The sequence below is a fragment of the Natrix helvetica genome (genome assembly GCF_964273705.1).
Source record: "Natrix helvetica genome assembly, chromosome: 4".
Taxonomy (NCBI): Eukaryota; Metazoa; Chordata; class Lepidosauria; order Squamata; family Natricidae; genus Natrix; species Natrix helvetica.
Window position 1 is genome coordinate 115,468,202 of NC_138550.1, and position 17,035 is coordinate 115,485,236.

The 17,035-nt window shown below is 37.5% G+C and overlaps 1 protein-coding gene across 1 annotated transcript in view; it reads left to right on the forward strand.

Annotated features, from left to right (window-relative positions):
- Positions 1–15,871, forward strand: part of AFG3L2 (AFG3 like matrix AAA peptidase subunit 2) — a 29,207-nt gene extending 13,336 nt beyond the window's left edge. Inside the window, exons 6-17 of the mRNA XM_081952771.1 lie at positions 1,409–1,483; positions 2,175–2,299; positions 3,712–3,985; positions 4,574–4,711; positions 9,710–9,863; positions 10,238–10,345; positions 10,616–10,741; positions 11,217–11,327; positions 12,054–12,169; positions 12,912–13,112; positions 14,004–14,198; positions 14,876–15,871. Of these exons, the coding sequence (XP_081808897.1) occupies positions 1,409–1,483; positions 2,175–2,299; positions 3,712–3,985; positions 4,574–4,711; positions 9,710–9,863; positions 10,238–10,345; positions 10,616–10,741; positions 11,217–11,327; positions 12,054–12,169; positions 12,912–13,112; positions 14,004–14,198; positions 14,876–15,115 (1,863 nt within the window). The 3' untranslated portion in view covers positions 15,116–15,871. The remainder of the gene's footprint in view (positions 1–1,408; positions 1,484–2,174; positions 2,300–3,711; positions 3,986–4,573; positions 4,712–9,709; positions 9,864–10,237; positions 10,346–10,615; positions 10,742–11,216; positions 11,328–12,053; positions 12,170–12,911; positions 13,113–14,003; positions 14,199–14,875) is intronic.
- Positions 15,872–17,035: the final 1,164 nt, after the last annotated feature.

Consider the following 17,035-nt stretch of genomic DNA (forward strand, 5'->3'; position numbering starts at 1 on the left):
ACAAATATAAAAAGGCAACATTAAAAATAAAAATATGGTTTTCTGCCTGCATGGTCTTCTGTGATGAGCCGAAGGACAGAAAGAGGGAGTAGTGACCTTCCTCCCATATTTAGGCATACCAGGGGTTGTAACACAAATACATACCTATTTCCCTGGCTCAACTGATAAGGAGGTGAGCCTGTGGCTTAGTGGCTAAGACTCCTGCCTAAGATATAATACAGCCCAGGTTCAAATCCCAGTAAGGGTATGGCTAGCTGATGAGAGCTAATTAGCTCGAAATAGATCTATACTAGTCTCCCTTTATTTATTTATCAGTACAAATACAACACACACACACACACCACACACACACAGATTCATAAGCCTATTAATGTTGCAGTGACAAACTCAGAATAGTCTTTTTATAGAATAATAGTGATATTCTAGTCCAACCCCCTGCCCAAGCAGGAGACCTTATACCATTCTGAACAAGTGGGTGTCCAATCTCTTACAAATCTTGCGTGTTGGAGTACCCGCAATTTCTGGAGGCAAGCCATGTTTAATTGTTCTCACTGACAGGAAATTTCTCCTTAATTCTAGGTTGGCTCTTTCTTTGGTAATTTTCCATCTGTTACTTCTTGTCTTGCCTTCAGGTGCTTTGGGTCCTCCTCTTTTTTGTGACATCCTCTCAAATATTGGAAGACTGCTATCATGTCACCCTAGTCCTTCTCTTTGTTAGACATACTCACTTCTTGCAACTATTCATCATATGTGTTAGCCTCCTAAGCTCTAATCATCTTTGTAACACACCACTATAAACATTAGTAGGGGATGAAGAACTAATGGAGCAATCTACATTTAACTGTTTATTGTACCTCAGAAGTTAAATAGGAAAACTGAAATTGAGAAAAAGCTCTATTGCAAGTGCTAAAAAATGTACATTTTACCAAATGGTAGCATTAAATAGGTTTAAGTAATGTTAATCCATGGCTTCAGGTACTATTCTTTCTATTTGTTTAAAGAATGGGCCCATCAGTGCAATTCAAGACATGTAAAGGATCACAAAGCAGGGACTAGTGGATTCTCATTTGCTTTCTGTAGTTCTTCCTCCCATTGCCCAACATATTTTGGGCCAACTGTTCAAGGGCACAGTTATACGAATCACAGGAAGCAATAGCAGTCTGCTCACAGGGAGAATTTATCAACCTCACCCATCTTCTTTATTATTTTAAACTGAGCACAGGTTGGTTTTTTACATCATAGTAGCACAGATTCAGATTTAAAGCCTCTTAATTTAATTAGCAAGGAGAACAATTTGGAGAAGTTAATAAATCTAGGACTAATACTTTGCTGCTTTTATACAAATAGAAATGCAGTATTACATGAACAAGGAATACTGGTAATAATATGCTTCTTTTCTTTTTAATAGGTGGACAAACTAGAAGTAGTGAACAAACGCTTCGTTAGAGTCATCTTTATTCCAGGGAAATCTCCTATTAATGGGGTAAATTGAATTTATAGTAACCTTCAAACATCAAGGGCTGAAACATTTATACTTATATGCATTCCTATAAGTTAAATAATGTCTTATTTCCCCATTATGTAGCATTATGGCATTATGTCTTTGTCTTCATATACCGCTGGCAAAAACTATGGCTCGTAGAGATTTTTTTTTGCTGAACTTTAAAAAAAATTGTTTTTAATTTTAATCTGTTAATCATCTCAATCATAATATGTTCTTTCAAATCATAAAAACCATAAATCATAAGGTCATTTTTAAGAAGTCAATTTATGCATCTCAGCAAGTTTCATCGCCTTCATCAATCAATTTTCTATTGGGGTTAATGCCAAATCTTTTCATTTTTCTGCATATGGTATTCACTTCAATTATGCACAAAACAAATTATTTTCACAATTTTTTCCAACTGCTTATTCATCAACTGCAAAAGGAAATCTGCTGGTCTCAATTGTATATTAATCTTTAAAATCTTCTGAAATCAGCATGTGTATTTGAATATATAATTTTCTAATTTTGTTACATATCTGCTAAACCTGTTACTGTTGTGGGACAAAATGGAATAATAAATATTTTTTCTGATTTACTTAATACACAATGGAATCATTTTCTCTGAAATTAAGTGTTATTGTCTAAAATTACTTCAGGTAGTAAAGCTACCATTTTGGTCTGTTTACAGCAATTTCTTTGGTTTAATATTGGGAGTGTGGATACATTTGAGCGGAACTTGGAAACTGCCCAACAGGAGATGGGCATAGAAGGAGAGAACAAATTGCCAGTAGTATATACTGCAGAAAGTGATGGGTAAGCAATTTAAATGATAAGAGATTTTAATTTTTGCATTATAATTTACCTTTACTAGAGGGAAGTATTAAACAATTCTTCTAAAGAGTTATTGAAACTAAGGATGAAATTTTTGAAGAAAATTGTAAATAAAGATTCACTTTTGCAAGAGCGGCTGCTTTTAAAAGATATTGAATAATTATGTCATTAAAGTCTTTGTTGATTTCTCAGAATTAAAAGCAAAGATGACCGTCAAATGAGGGTTTTTGAGCAGTTGCTGTTTTTTCAGTATTTTGGGAAATGTTTTTTTTTAGCTATTTCATTGTGTGATATGCATGAAGTAAACCATTGTTTCCTTGTTTTTAATCTGAATTCCATTTTTCATCATTTTAAATAATGGTTGGAATCCAAAGTTCCCTTTAGTTATGTTTGCACTTATCTCAGTAGAATTAGCCTTAGTGTCAGAACTGCCACCTCATGCTCTGCTATTGCTTGACACCAGTCTATCCTGAGCTTTGGGGAGACTGGATGGGAGGGAGGAGTAACCAGGGGTAATGAAGAGTTCACTGTATCAGCAATAGATGCGACTTCAAGGTCAGACAACTGAGAACTGACTGCAGCTGCATTCCAACCCACACTTGGAACAATCATTCAGAAAACATCATTTTCAAATTTGATTGGATATTTAGGGGCCAGCATGAGGAGGATTCTAAGGGACAGAACGTTAGACTTGGGTATTTTGGTGCACGCATTTCAGTTCTGCCTTTGCTCTACTGTATTTCATTTGACCTTTAATAAACTATCTTTCTCAGCGAATGGAGTCAAGGATCATTCTTACTTACTTTAAAGGTTCAAATTGAGGCAGGTCTAACATTAAGCCAGAATTGAAATTCGCCTATCCTGTGCCTTAGGATTATTTCCATGCTGGCCCCCAAATGTCCAATCAAATTCAAAAAGATTTTTTTCAGAATGTTTGCTCCAAGTGTTGGAATGCAGCTGTGGTCCATTCTTAGCCATCTGATCTTGAAGTCACATCTCTAGCTGATGCAGGGGACTCTTCTTTACCCCAGGCACTCCCCTCTCCCATCCAGTTTCCTGGAGTTCATGGCAGACTGGCACCAAGCGATAGCAGAACGCGAGGTGGCAGTTCTGACACTTAGACCTGTTTACAATAAGTTAAATGAGTCCTAAATGTCTGAAAAATAAATCCAGTATTCTCTTTACGATATAGATGGTATGTTTCTAAACATTTTAAAGAAGAGAATAGATATTCTGCTAATGTAAATATTAGCCTTTCTATTAAGTTTAGAAAATTCCTAATACAATAAATATACACATTGCAATGTACTTTCCCTGCATTGAGTTTGACAAGTTGCTTGAATATTTTGACTAGGCCATGTTTCATACCAACTTTCACTTTTATCCCTTTTTAGTTCATTTCTGCTGAATATGTTGCCAACAGTCCTTATAATTGGCTTTTTACTATATTCAATAAGAAGAGGAGCAGCTGGATTAGGCCGAGGAGGCCGGGGAATGGGTGGACTCTTCAGTGTTGGTGAAACAACTGCTAAAGTTTTAAAAGATGAAATAGATGTGAAGTTCAAAGATGTAGCTGGCTGTGAGGAGGCTAAATTAGAGATAATGGAGTTTGTTAACTTTCTGAAAAATCCAAAGCAGTATCAAGATCTTGGAGCAAAGATCCCAAAGGTACTAATTCTCAAGGGTATTCATTGACTTAGAGCTAGAAATATCTAGAAATTTCTTTGGTATGGAATAGTAATTTCAAACTTAGTCACAATTTATTATCTTCCTACATTCTATTTATGTTAGTTTATTTTAGTTATCTGCACCAATAAGAAAAATGTGTTTATTAATTTATGGATTGTAAAGAATACTGTTGATGTTGCTGAATTAACTCAATCCTATTACTTCCTTTTAGATAGAACAAAAAAAGGAAAGCTTTTTGATATAAATTAACCTCAACAACTGGTGGCTGCAAGTTTTTTTAAAAAAATAATAATAAATGTGTTTATACTGCTCTGTGCATGTTGGGAGCTATAATCTAAAGACTGCTTTGCAAGCTAATATGTGTTAGCTTCATCTCATCAGTAGGAAGTATGTGCCCTGTATTGCAATAAGATCTTATAATTTGGATTGAGCTTCTCCACATTTTTTCCAATTGAAACCCTTTGCTGAATTTTGCTAGTACTATGACAAAATTAAATGACGATGACTCTGTGTGTGTGTATGTGTGTGTTTAATCATGCTTAACTTTCATTCCCTACCTTTTCTTAGGGTGCTATTCTGACTGGACCCCCAGGCACTGGAAAAACTCTTCTGGCAAAAGCAACAGCTGGGGAAGCCAACGTTCCTTTTATTACTGTCAATGGGTCTGAATTCTTAGAGATGTTTGTCGGTGTGGGTCCTGCTAGAGTAAGTCCATGACTTTGATCTTTTATTGCAGTGCCATTGATTAAAAGAATAGTTAACATTGAAAGCCTAAAAACCTAATAATACACTGTACTTTATTTATTATCCAGATTACAGTTCTTTTTCAAATTATAGAGGTCAAAGTTTTTAATTGAGCCCATTCGATGATATCCCACTCAGTTTCTAAGAAATCTTATTTTGGATGTGCAGTTTTCTGTTTCTTTCAATTAGGTCATATTAGGTCTTTTAATTAATAAATATAACAAGCTTGTTAATATACTGTATACTGTAAACAAGAAGGCTAGAGATGCATATGGGCTACGTGCAGAAGAAGTGACTGATGCCTGGAAGAAAAGCATTTGGCTGGTTGAGATATCTAAGGCAGAATACTTAGGGAAAGTTATATTGATACATTATAGAAAACCATCTCAATGCAATTCATAAAATACACATGCAAAATAATAAATATAATATAAAATCAGATACCATAAAAAGATAGGGATCAGAAATAAGACCAGGAGCAAAAACAGTACATCTGATGTGTGCGCAAGGAGCCTGAGTGAAGAGACTCACCTTCGTTAGGTGCCTACATGATCAACAGGGGAAAGTTTCAAGCTGCTGCTGCCTGGCTAATTCCTGAGGACTGATTGAAAACCTTGGATTTCAGGATAGACCTGAAATCTCTTTCACTCCTTCACTGAACTTCTTCACTGGGTGAACTGACCAGGGCTAGGGTTTTTCAATATAGCTTGCCTAGTGAAGGTGTGAACTCCTTCACTGGGCAGACAGACAAAAGATTGGATCTTTGGGATTCAAGTTTGTTTAACCAGCCCAGTGTAGGAGTTCTCCCCAATCCCATACCAGAGAAGGACCTTTTCAGCCAGCCTGTTTGAGAGCAAAACAGCTGCTTGGCAGAGGAACTTTGTCCCACTTGGGCTATATCAATGTAGCAGGAAGCTCTTTCATTCTCAAAAGAGGCTGGCTGAAAAGGTCCTTCTCTGGTATGGGGTTGGGGAGAACTCCTACACTGGGCTGGCTAAACCAGTGGTCGGCAAGCCGTGGCTCGCGAGCCAAATGCGGCTCTTTACACATTTTAATGCGGCTCTTCAGTGTGCCGGGCGCCCGCTCCCCTCCCTCCTCTCGGGCTTCGGAGGGAAGCTTCTGCAAAAGCCGAGTGACAAGTCTCCCAGGCTGTAATTTGCCAAGCTGTACGCGCGCGCCTGTTTTCCACGGCGTGGAGCAGCGGCGAGATTCTGCGCGACGAGCGATGATTCCGGGGGCCATCAGTGGGGGGGCAGGGTCTCCCCTCACGTTCCTCATCTTCCCGGATGGCCCCTGGAATCATCGCTCGCCACGCAGAATCTCGCCGCTGCTCCACGCCGTGGAAAACAGGCGCATGCGCACAGTTCGGAAAATTACAGCCTGGGAGACTTGTCACTCGGCTTTTGCAGAAGCTTCCCTCCGAAGCCCGAGAAAACAGGCGCGCGCGTACAGCTCTGTCAGTCTCTCTCTGATTCCCTCTCTCACTCCCTCTCTCTGTTCCTCTCTCTGTCTGTCTGTCTCACTCACACACACACACACACACACACACACACACACACTGTGGTCACCTTGTTGAGTGTTCCAATCACATTTGAAACACTCAACAACTGGCCTGCATTTATGGTATTTTGCAGCATCTATGCTGCAAAATACCATAAATGCAGGCCAGTTGTTGAGTGTTTCAAATGTGATTGGAACACTCAACAAGGTGACCACAGTGTGTGTGTGTGTGTGTGTGTGAATGAGACAGACAGACAGAGAGAGGAACAGAGAGAGGGAGTGAGGGAGGGAATCAGAGAGAGACTGACACACACACACACACACACACACACACACACAGAGACAGAGAGGGGGAGGGAGGGAGAGAAAGATAGACAGACAGAGAGAGAGACACACACAGAGTGAGTGATTAAGTGAATGAGTGAGAGACAGACACATCCACATACACAGAGTGACAGAGAGAGAGGAAGGGAGGGGAGAGAGACAGAGGGAGAGACAGACACACACACACACACACACACACACAGAGTGAGTGAGAGACAGACAGACACACACACACACACAGAGTGACAGAGATGGGGGAAGGAGGAGAGAGAGATACAGAGAGACAGACAGACAGATAGACACCCAGAGAAAATGACAGAGGGAGACAGAGAGGGAGGGAGGGAGAGAGAGACAAAGAGCCAGAGAGAGAGAGAGAGAAAGAAAAAGAAAAAAAGAAAGTGGGAGAGAGAGATGAAATTAAAAACAACAACATACAAACCTGACTTACTCAAACTATCCAAGGAAATGCAAGGCCAATGTTCACATTAGTGGTTGTGACTTTGTCAGTCATTGTCAGGATGTAATTTTCTCTACATTGTAAGGCAAATTTTACGGAATTTAACGTTATCGATAAATAATATCGTTCTAAAGTTTTTGTTTTATTAGTTGTGTTATTTGTATCCTCCCGACCTATGTGGATACTTGCATGCAGAATATTCTCAATAAAAACTTATTGAAACTAAAAACAGTGTACCATCCTATGTATTTTCGGTTTTAAAAATGCGGCTCTCAAAATAAATTTCAATCGTGGTTTTGGCGAGATTTGGCTCAGTTGAAAAAAAAGGTTGCCCACCACTGGGCTAAACAAACTTGAATCCCAAAGATCCAATCTTTTGTCTGCCTGCCCAGTGAAGGAGTTCACACCTTCACTGGGCAAGCTATATGGGAAAAAAACCCTAGCCCTGGTCAGTTCACCCAGTGAAGAAGTTCAGTGAAGGAGCGAAAGAGTTGCCTGCCATCCTCCAATGAACTGCAACTACAGAGCAGAGATTGCAGTCATTCAGAAAGCTGTCATGTGGGTGTCTCCCTTAATGACTGCAACAATATACAGCCAAAATATACAGATTTGGCTGAAACAAAATGTAGAATAATTCTGTAAAGTAAGTAGGACATGGGACTGCCTATCTCTCCCTACCACCACCTTCTTGAATGTTTCAATCCATATTCAGAACGAAACAGACTTGAAATGCCACTAAAAAAGTTTATACACAAGTTTGCAAATCCTTATTAGATATTACCTTTTTTACTTATTATTTTATTTCTAATAAGGAGTCAGATGTAAAAAATAAAATAAGATATAAATAAGAACACAGTTTTAATGCAACTTTACGGTTGGGTTTGAATCCAGACTTGAACATAAATAGAGGAAAATTATTAGGATTTGATTCCCATATTACAGAAGCAGGAATAATAGAAGTGTGTGTTTGTTTGCTTTCATTCCAGTTCATGGTTTTTGATTTGGACTCAAAGTTTTATCCATATCTGTTAAGAGTTTTTCACATAACACAGTGTAATATTTTCATATTCCATGGCTAATGACTGCCCTGTTTAGTGACTTCTCATTTATGACAGAGATGAAAGAGTAAGTTTAAGGCCAATCCTCACATTTCCAACCTTCACAGATCTGAAAAGCATAGAAAAGCTGAAGATTGTAAGCACAATTGCAGTTTCACTTGGCAACTGCTTCTCTTAACCAAGTTTTCAGTCCAAATAACGGTCTCAAAACAAGGGCTACCTGCATATCAAATTTTTCTTCCATTCCTCCTTCATTCTTACATTAGTACAGGTCCTCGTTGACTAAAAATATTTTGTTTAGTGACCATTCAGTTATAATGGCACTGAAAATGTGACGTGATCATTTTTCACAGTTACAACCTTTTCCAGATCATATGATCAAACTTCAGATGCTTGGCAACTGGTTCATATTTATGACCATTGCTGTGTCCTTTTGCGACCTTCTGAGAAGAAAAGTCAATGGGGAAGCCAATTCACTTAACAACTGAGTTACTAACTTTCAACCGCGGTGATTCACCTAACAATTGTGGCAAGAAAGGTCGTAAAATGGGGCAAATCTGACTTAATAAATGTCTCATTTAAAAACAGAAATGCTGGGTTCAATTGTGGTTGTAAATTGAGGACTACCTGTAGTCCCTTTTACTGTCAGTTTTTTTCACTGCATGTCAATTTATTCTTTACATTCTTATTGACAATCATGTGAATACTGTTGTACTTTGAATCCTTTGTTTCATTAACACACAAATTTTGAAATTTCACTTCAAAATATGCTATATTAGACAAGGACCAAATAAAGCACAGTTAGATTCAAATCAGATTCTTTATTTATAGCCAATGAAATATATTATATTTACGTGTATGGATAAATTATAGGCAATTGGTTGTCTGTAATAAAATTGACTAAGGTTATGGATTTACTGTCTGAATACAGTATGCTTCTTTCATATTTTCTTAAATAATGGAATAGCATACGTACATTTTGTTCTTCTGAAATAAGCTGAATACAGGATAGTGTTGATTCATCTATTTGGTTATCAGTGTTGGAAATGTACTAACTGGGTCATGAATGCAGAATTGCGCAATCAATAAGAAATGTGGGAGAAGCAATTTAGTATTAAATTTTTGAAGAGATTTAGGCAGTATTTTCCCCCTTCGGTTCTGATTAAAGTAACATTTTATTGCATTGTTAGCAACAAAGCATGGATTGCTTTGGTATTTCTAAGATGGAAACATAATACTATGTTTGCTGAAGTTTCATTGTTTATAAACACTGAATATAATCTTTCATATTACAGTATCTGAATAAATAGGGCATACTTATAATTGAAATGATCTGGCTCTAGCAGATAGAATTTGGATCAATCTTTATTCATTTTAGATCCAGCTCTTCTATATATTTGGCTCTCAAACAACAAAATACCTTTATGTTTAATTTTATGGTTAAACTAAACATAAAATGTATGTTTGATGCATTTTAAAACATCTTACAATTTGCACAAAATGCATTTTACATCTAGTTTATTGGCTACAATAATTGCTGGCTTTGCTGTAACTTTCTGTTGAATAAAAAACACGGGGTGGAACTAAATCATTGAAAATACTTTCTGTTCTCTTGCAAAGGTTCGTGATTTATTTGTTCTGGCTCGTAAAAATGCACCTTGCATTCTCTTCATTGATGAAATAGATGCAGTGGGAAGAAAGAGAGGAAGGAGTAACTTTGGAGGGCAAAGTGAACAAGAAAATACACTCAATCAACTCCTAGTAGAAATGGATGGTAATTGTTTAAATTTTATAGTAATTCTGATACATCTTATTACTTAGTTATTAAAATAAAACTAGTCTTAAAGAGATAAAATGGAAATAAATTCTATTGTTTCCTTGTAACTTACTTTGAGAATTGGAAAGCAAATGCAGTAAAGAACTATGGAATAACGAAAATTATATTAAAAATTCACTGAAACAGCTTTTTCCAGCAATGTTTGCTGAAATACAATTCCTACAATTTCATTTTAATATAGCTTAAATGCATTTTTGCCTCTTTAGGGCTTTCTGAATAATCTAGACTTAAAACGTAATTTATTGGTCTATTTTGGAAAATAATATATTTTCAATAATCAATATCTACTCAATATTACTTTACATTCACAGGTTTTAATACCACAACAAACGTCGTCGTCTTGGCAGGCACCAACAGACCAGATATCCTGGATCCTGCACTTCTGAGGCCAGGTCGTTTCGATAGACAGATCTTTATTGGTAAGCTGTTCCCCATATTGGCCTTGTAAGATACTAAACAATATTACGCAGAGAGGAAATGAGGTGGAATTCTTATTTTTCCTAGAGCATCTAAGCAAACCCAACGTGTGAAATTACTTATCATCTAAAGATTCTTAAATTGGATACTCTTTGTACATGGAAGGCGAGAGAAATGGAGTAATTAGAGACTACTATTGGCTTTTATAAAAAGTATATGTTTGAAATATTTGTAAAAAGTGTATTTTAAAAGTATTTTTTAAACTTTCCAAGGGCCACCGGATATAAAGGGAAGAGCATCTATTTTCAAAGTTCACCTTAGACCTCTTAAGTTGGATACTACCTTGAATAAAGATAATTTAGCACGGAAACTTGCATCACTAACCCCTGGATTTTCAGGTAGGTAATCCCATGTAATAACTAATGCATTGTTAATACATAGCACAACAACTACCATCTACTGAATTTGTACACATATTAAGAAGACTTTGTGATGTTATATGCCAAGATTATTTTGAAGATGGCGTAGTGATCTTCAAAGGAAAAAGTGCATAACAAAATAAGGTTAACCTTGAGCATACTGAACATAGTTTTCTGGGGCTTGGCAAATAATGTTTCTTTTAACTTAGGTTCCAATTATTTAGGTATACAGAATGGATTCTTTATATTAGCTATTTGCCCTGATTCTGAACAGATAATCTTTAAATAATTGACTCAATATTTATTTGGAGTTTGGTTTTCCAGGAGTAGCATTTATTTTGGTGGAACATTAGCCATTGAGATATAAAATGTCAAAATATCCTCCTTGTGGCAAATGATTAAAAAAATGGAAAATAGTCTGAAGTTACATGTCTCTTATCCTTTCTTTCTTTAGGTGCAGATATAGCTAATGTATGCAATGAAGCTGCCTTAATTGCTGCAAGACATCTTGCAGATGCCATCAGTCAAAAGCATTTTGAGCAAGCTATTGAAAGAGTGATAGGAGGTGAGGAGCTCACACATTATCTGTGCTGTTATCAGTTGGTTCTTTTATTCATGTTCTAATGTTGGTTGTTTGGCAAATACTTTCATTACGATATGGACAGTGCTAGGCTTTCTGCAACGCATGGATGCCATGAGCATCTGTGCAGTGTCCGTAGAATAATTTACAGGGATGGAGGAGGGAATTAAAAACTTAGAAAGAATGACAAAATCATGACAGTCAAAATTTTGATTGTCAAGTGGCATTTTACTCCCCTAATGCAGTAAGAGCCCCTTTTTCATTAGATGCCCCCAATGAAAGTTACAACCCAGGGGCAGGGGCTTTAAACAGATGAGACAGGTGCCTTAAGCATACCTAAGGTTTAAGGCACCCATGTTGCCCATTCATCTATAAATCCTTAAACTGCAAAAAAGCAGAGTCTTATTTATTTAACCCCACTTACTCAGGGGGCTTTGATAGCACCAGAACTTTGCTTTGGCTGGTAATCTGAATTTTTGGCACCCCTGCTGAGGCAAGAATGCTATTTTGCTTCTTGAAAATTATATGTAGGAGACAATTTTCTTCTTCCTCTCTTGTGATAATTTCTCACTCATGCAGAGGGAGAACAGAAAAATTATCTACTAGTTTCATGTTGTTGTTGTTTTGTTAGCCACTCATTGGCACAGCAGCTGAGAAATATGTTCCATAGAAATTGATATACTGATTAAATACTTATTTAACCAATCAAAGGTCTCGAAAAGAGAACGCAAGTGTTGCAACCAGAAGAGAAAAAAACAGTTGCATATCATGAAGCTGGCCATGCAGTTGCTGGGTGGTTTCTGGAACACGCTGATCCACTTCTGAAGGTATGTTGGCTTCTGGCATAGAGGTTCTTTCGAAGGATTGCTTTTCAGTTGAAATAAATAATAGATGAGTCTTTTATATATCTCCTTGGCATCCCCCTTTGCAGTGCTTTCAAACCAGGATGCCTTGAATTAATCCTATCTTTGAATTCAAAAGTCATGTCTTATATATTTCTTATGTAAAAGTGTCTTTGCAGAGATAGCCATCATATGAAATACAGATTTGTTATAGGCCCGGGATGGCAAACCTATGGCACGCATGCCACAGGTGTCACACAGAGTCCTCTCTGTGGACACACCAGCCATCAGCGCAATTTCACACACATGCATGCGCATCTCCTGCCGGCCAGCTGGTCTTCGGGTTTCTGCTGTGCATGTTGGGGAGGAGTGCATGGGCGGAGGGGTGCTCACATTGCAATTTGGGGGCTCGCGCAGCACCCCCTGTGCCCTGTTTTATCTTCCACTTTGGTGCAGGAGGCCTTTGAGACTCAAAACCCTCCTGCACCAACCTGGAAGCCAAAAATGGGTGAGGTGGAGCGGGGTGCATGCACGCGGGAGCAGGGCGTACGGGGGTGGTGGTGGTGTCACACACGCATTGCATTATGGGTGCAGGCGCGCTTTTGGCAGGCGACAACAAAAAGGTTAGCCATCACTGTTATAGACTAATGCTTGCTTGTTTATTTGTTGGTTTGTTTATTATAAAAATACTTGTGACACAAGCTATCTATTTCTCTTCTGACACAAGGTATCTATTATTCCTCGTGGGAAAGGACTGGGCTATGCTCAATATTTGCCAAAAGAACAGTATCTGTACACCAAAGAACAGCTTCTAGACAGAATGTGTATGACTTTGGGAGGACGTGTGTCAGAACGAATCTTCTTTGGAAAAATTACAACAGGGGCCCAAGATGACCTAAAGAAAGTTACGCAGAGTGCATATGCTCAGGTCTGTATTTTTACTTGGTGTTTTCACCACCTTTGTAGAAATCTTACCTAGCAAGAATATTGCTGGTACATGCTATTTCCTCTTAATATCTTCTGACAATACCGCAGTTTCTCTCAAAGATTCATCTGAAATCTGCTAAATGCTAAATGAAAAATTTTTTGCTGTCTTCCCAAAATTCTGTTTCTTCATGCAAAAATTAAAAATCCTATTTGGTCATTTAAATTTTATCACCTAGCCTTTTCCAAAGTGCTATATAATTTGATTAGCATCTCCCAATTAAATGGCTTTTAGGCTACTGACATTAACTGCAATCAGGGGAATTAGAGACTTTTGCTGAAATGCTTGGGTCGCCTCATAGCAGCTTAGATTGGGCCTGTCTTATTGCTAAACAGAACTTTCCTGGATAGCCATTAAGCATGTGCCTCATCCCCTTTACAGGCTGTATTGGGTGAAATCCAGGAAGAGTCTCTTCTGAAGCATCTCTCTGAGAATACAGGAATGAATGGGAACTGCTGCACAGGTGTGTGTATTGCATTCTTGAGCAGGTTCCATACATTTCAGTGATGTTACATCAGCATGATACTTTCTATTGCCTGTACTATTGACTTCAGAACTAAATAATTATGGAAATGCAAATGGACAGTCCTTCTTCCTGAAGAGTTTTTCAAAAGTCAGAACCTGGCTCTTGGCCAGCAATGCCCTGGCAGAGGTTCTTACTGGGACTTTTACTCTGTTCTTGTTCAGAAGCCAACTTTATATTAACATATCAACAGTTAATGTTGGTCAGCTTGTCAGCTAAGATGTTATCACCAAAAACAGCTACCCACTAATATTAGATTCTTGATTAAGTGTTATCAAAATTGCTTAACTACTCTGCTGTTCAATCTTCAGATTGTTCAGTTTGGAATGAATGAAAAAGTTGGCCAAATTTCATTCGATCTTCCCCGGCAAGGAGACATGGTATTAGAAAAACCCTACAGTGAAGCAACTGCAAGATTGATAGATGATGAAGTGCGAATACTTATTAATGAAGCTTACGAAAGGACACTGTCTCTACTTACTGAAAAGAAGGCTGAGGTAGAAAAGGTATGCATTCTTGTCCTACTTACAATTCTTACCTAAGTAGGTTAAAAGACGGTTGCTGATTTGAGTCCAAACCTGTTTTTCTGAGAACATAAGAATTCCTTCTAGTTGATGAAAGAAATGGGTATGATCATTTCTTCTCCTTTTTCCTTTCAAATTCCAGTATCACCTGGTTACCAAGAATTATTATTTAAGAGTAGGTATAAGAACAGAAACAAATGAAAATTGCCTACCTCCAATGTGAAATTAAGGTAGTGGAGTTTCACTAAACTCTGTGTATCAAAAAAATCAATATCTATGGAATATATCGTGTTATTTGATCAAAAGTATAATTATACACAAATAATAGCCATAATCTCTGACCAAAAGCTTTGGCAGCAGCAGAAATGTTATTTCCAGATATCTCATTTGTATAAATGATGATGGTGTTTTAGTCATAACAGAATAAAAGTTATGCATTTTGTTTTTGGAAAGCTTGAAATACTGGAATCCAAAGATGCAGAGTTCATTATGCATTTTCTTATCTGGAAGACCTTGTAAAAAGTAGTACTGTAATCGGCTCAGAAGATGTTCAGCAGAGGTTAATGGTTTTTAAAATCTGGAATTTCTTTTATCCATAAGCACTTTATTAAGATTAAAGGCTGAACTTCCTTCTAATACGTGTGTGCCTATTGTTTCAGGTGGCTTTAAGGCTCTTAGAAAAAGAGGTTTTGGATAAGAGTGATATGGTTGAAATGCTTGGCCCCCGACCTTTTGCTGAAAAATCTACCTATGAAGAATTTGTTGAAGGCACGGGCAGCTTAGATGAAGATACTTCACTTCCAGAAGGCCTTAAAGACTGGAACAAAGAACGCGAGGAGAAAGAAGAGGCAACAGATGAGGGAACTGCCAGGCAGATCAGAGGACATGTGCCTTTTTAGTGTTGCAGTATAATGGTGGTGTACATAAAAGTGACACAGTATTATGTTGCGCACTGAAAAGTAAAGAGGAAACCCTTCAAAAATCTGGTGTCCAAGTATCCTCTGCTTTATGGAAGAAGACCACCACGGTTGATGAACCACAAGGGTGGATTTTCCCTCAACAGAGTATTCAGAATCTACAGGAAGCTTGTTTCCCAGAATTCCTGATTTAAAAAATATAGTTCGTAGAACTAATGAGTCTACATTGAATCAATTCTAGAGTTGCAGCTTTTCAGATCTGTATCACAATTGTGTAACCTGATATATTTAAACTACCCTAGAATGTACAACTTCCCAGAACACCGGGAAAAAAATCTTATCTTTTGATCATCTCTACCAAATGTGAGTTGTTGATATCCTGAAATTGTTGGTTTTGATCAGAGTATTTCCCAGGATCCCACCATTGCCTAAATATGTTTGTTTTGTTAAAGCACATAGTTTTCAACCACCGATTTAAATTTCTTTCTTTCTCTTGTTGTCCAATAAAAAGACTCGGCAGGTGTCAGTGATCAAACTGGGAACCTGCTAAAGAGCTTATTCATTAGAGGTATGGGTCTGTGGCTGCAATGAAGTGTAAAATCTAAATTATATTACTGCAATTTTAATAAAGTGTGGATTTTTTTTCTACATGAGATTGTAAAATATTGAGCATACGAATATATTTTGTAAATACAGTTTAGAAACATCAAATAAAATCAGCACACTGGACTGTGCAAACAGGCAGATTCTCTTGGATCCTTGGGCCAGTAATGAGACCATACAACCATATTAGATTTCTAAAAACTACAAAAATGTAGACACGAAAGATTACATGGCAACTTTTTGAAGGAGACTAGTAGACTCCTAGACATACTGATAAAGTGTGGCTGTGAGCTGAGAAAAATCAGAATTCACCATGTACCATTTACTGTAGTAAATTGACATGAAAAATAACATCAAGTACCGTAGTCTGCCCTGTACTGTTATCTAGATATTAAGTAAAATTGTCATATGAGCTCACACATACATGTGCATACCAATCTTCCTGTTCAGAATCATAGATAGATTGCACAAGCAAGAAAGTATAGATAGATCTCTCATTAGCAAAGAGTATGTAAGACTAAGAAGTTGGAGTTCCTGTAAGAGATTAGTAATTAGAACAGAATGCAATCTGTATAGCTGACAATGAAGAAAAAACGGGGGATCTTTGCTAACCCAGATCCTTTAACTTGCTCATAAATTACCTGGTATTAAGCAGAAAGAAGACACAACTACTGCTGCAAAAGTGTCTAGTTCAGTAAAAAGAGAAGCATGGAAAAGTGTTCCCACAACATCAAACTAAAAAGCAATAAATAGTAGAAGCAACTATCAAAGGAAGAACATTGGGGCAAAATCTGTAGCTTAATAGTATGTTATGGACTTCCTGTGACAAAACAAGATTGTGGAAAATAGACCCATGAAAAATCCAGCCCATTTTGTGGCTGCACTAAAAAAAGAAATCATGTATGGAGCTCTTCAAAGAAGATATTAAAAATTCAACCGTTAATGGCACATCATCTGGATTGTGACAAGAGTTAGCACAAAAATCAAGGATCGAAAAGGCTAGATAGCTAATGAAAGATCTGACAGAACCTAGCCTTCATCATTTAGGTTCCAGTAATAGCTATTTCGTTTGCACACACTTGGAGGTACATCTTTGCAGCCTGGAATGGGAGTTCAGCTGGAAAGTGCTTTGTTTCACTTGATGCTGGTTAAGTGTCATACTATCTAATTCAAAATGTCCAAAGTCAGCATAGGACAAGCATAGCATTTAGGAAAATCTAATGGGGCAGGTGGTGAAGTAGACTGGAATTCTTATGGAATGGGCTGACATCTATTCAGACAACCTGTCTGGTCCATCCA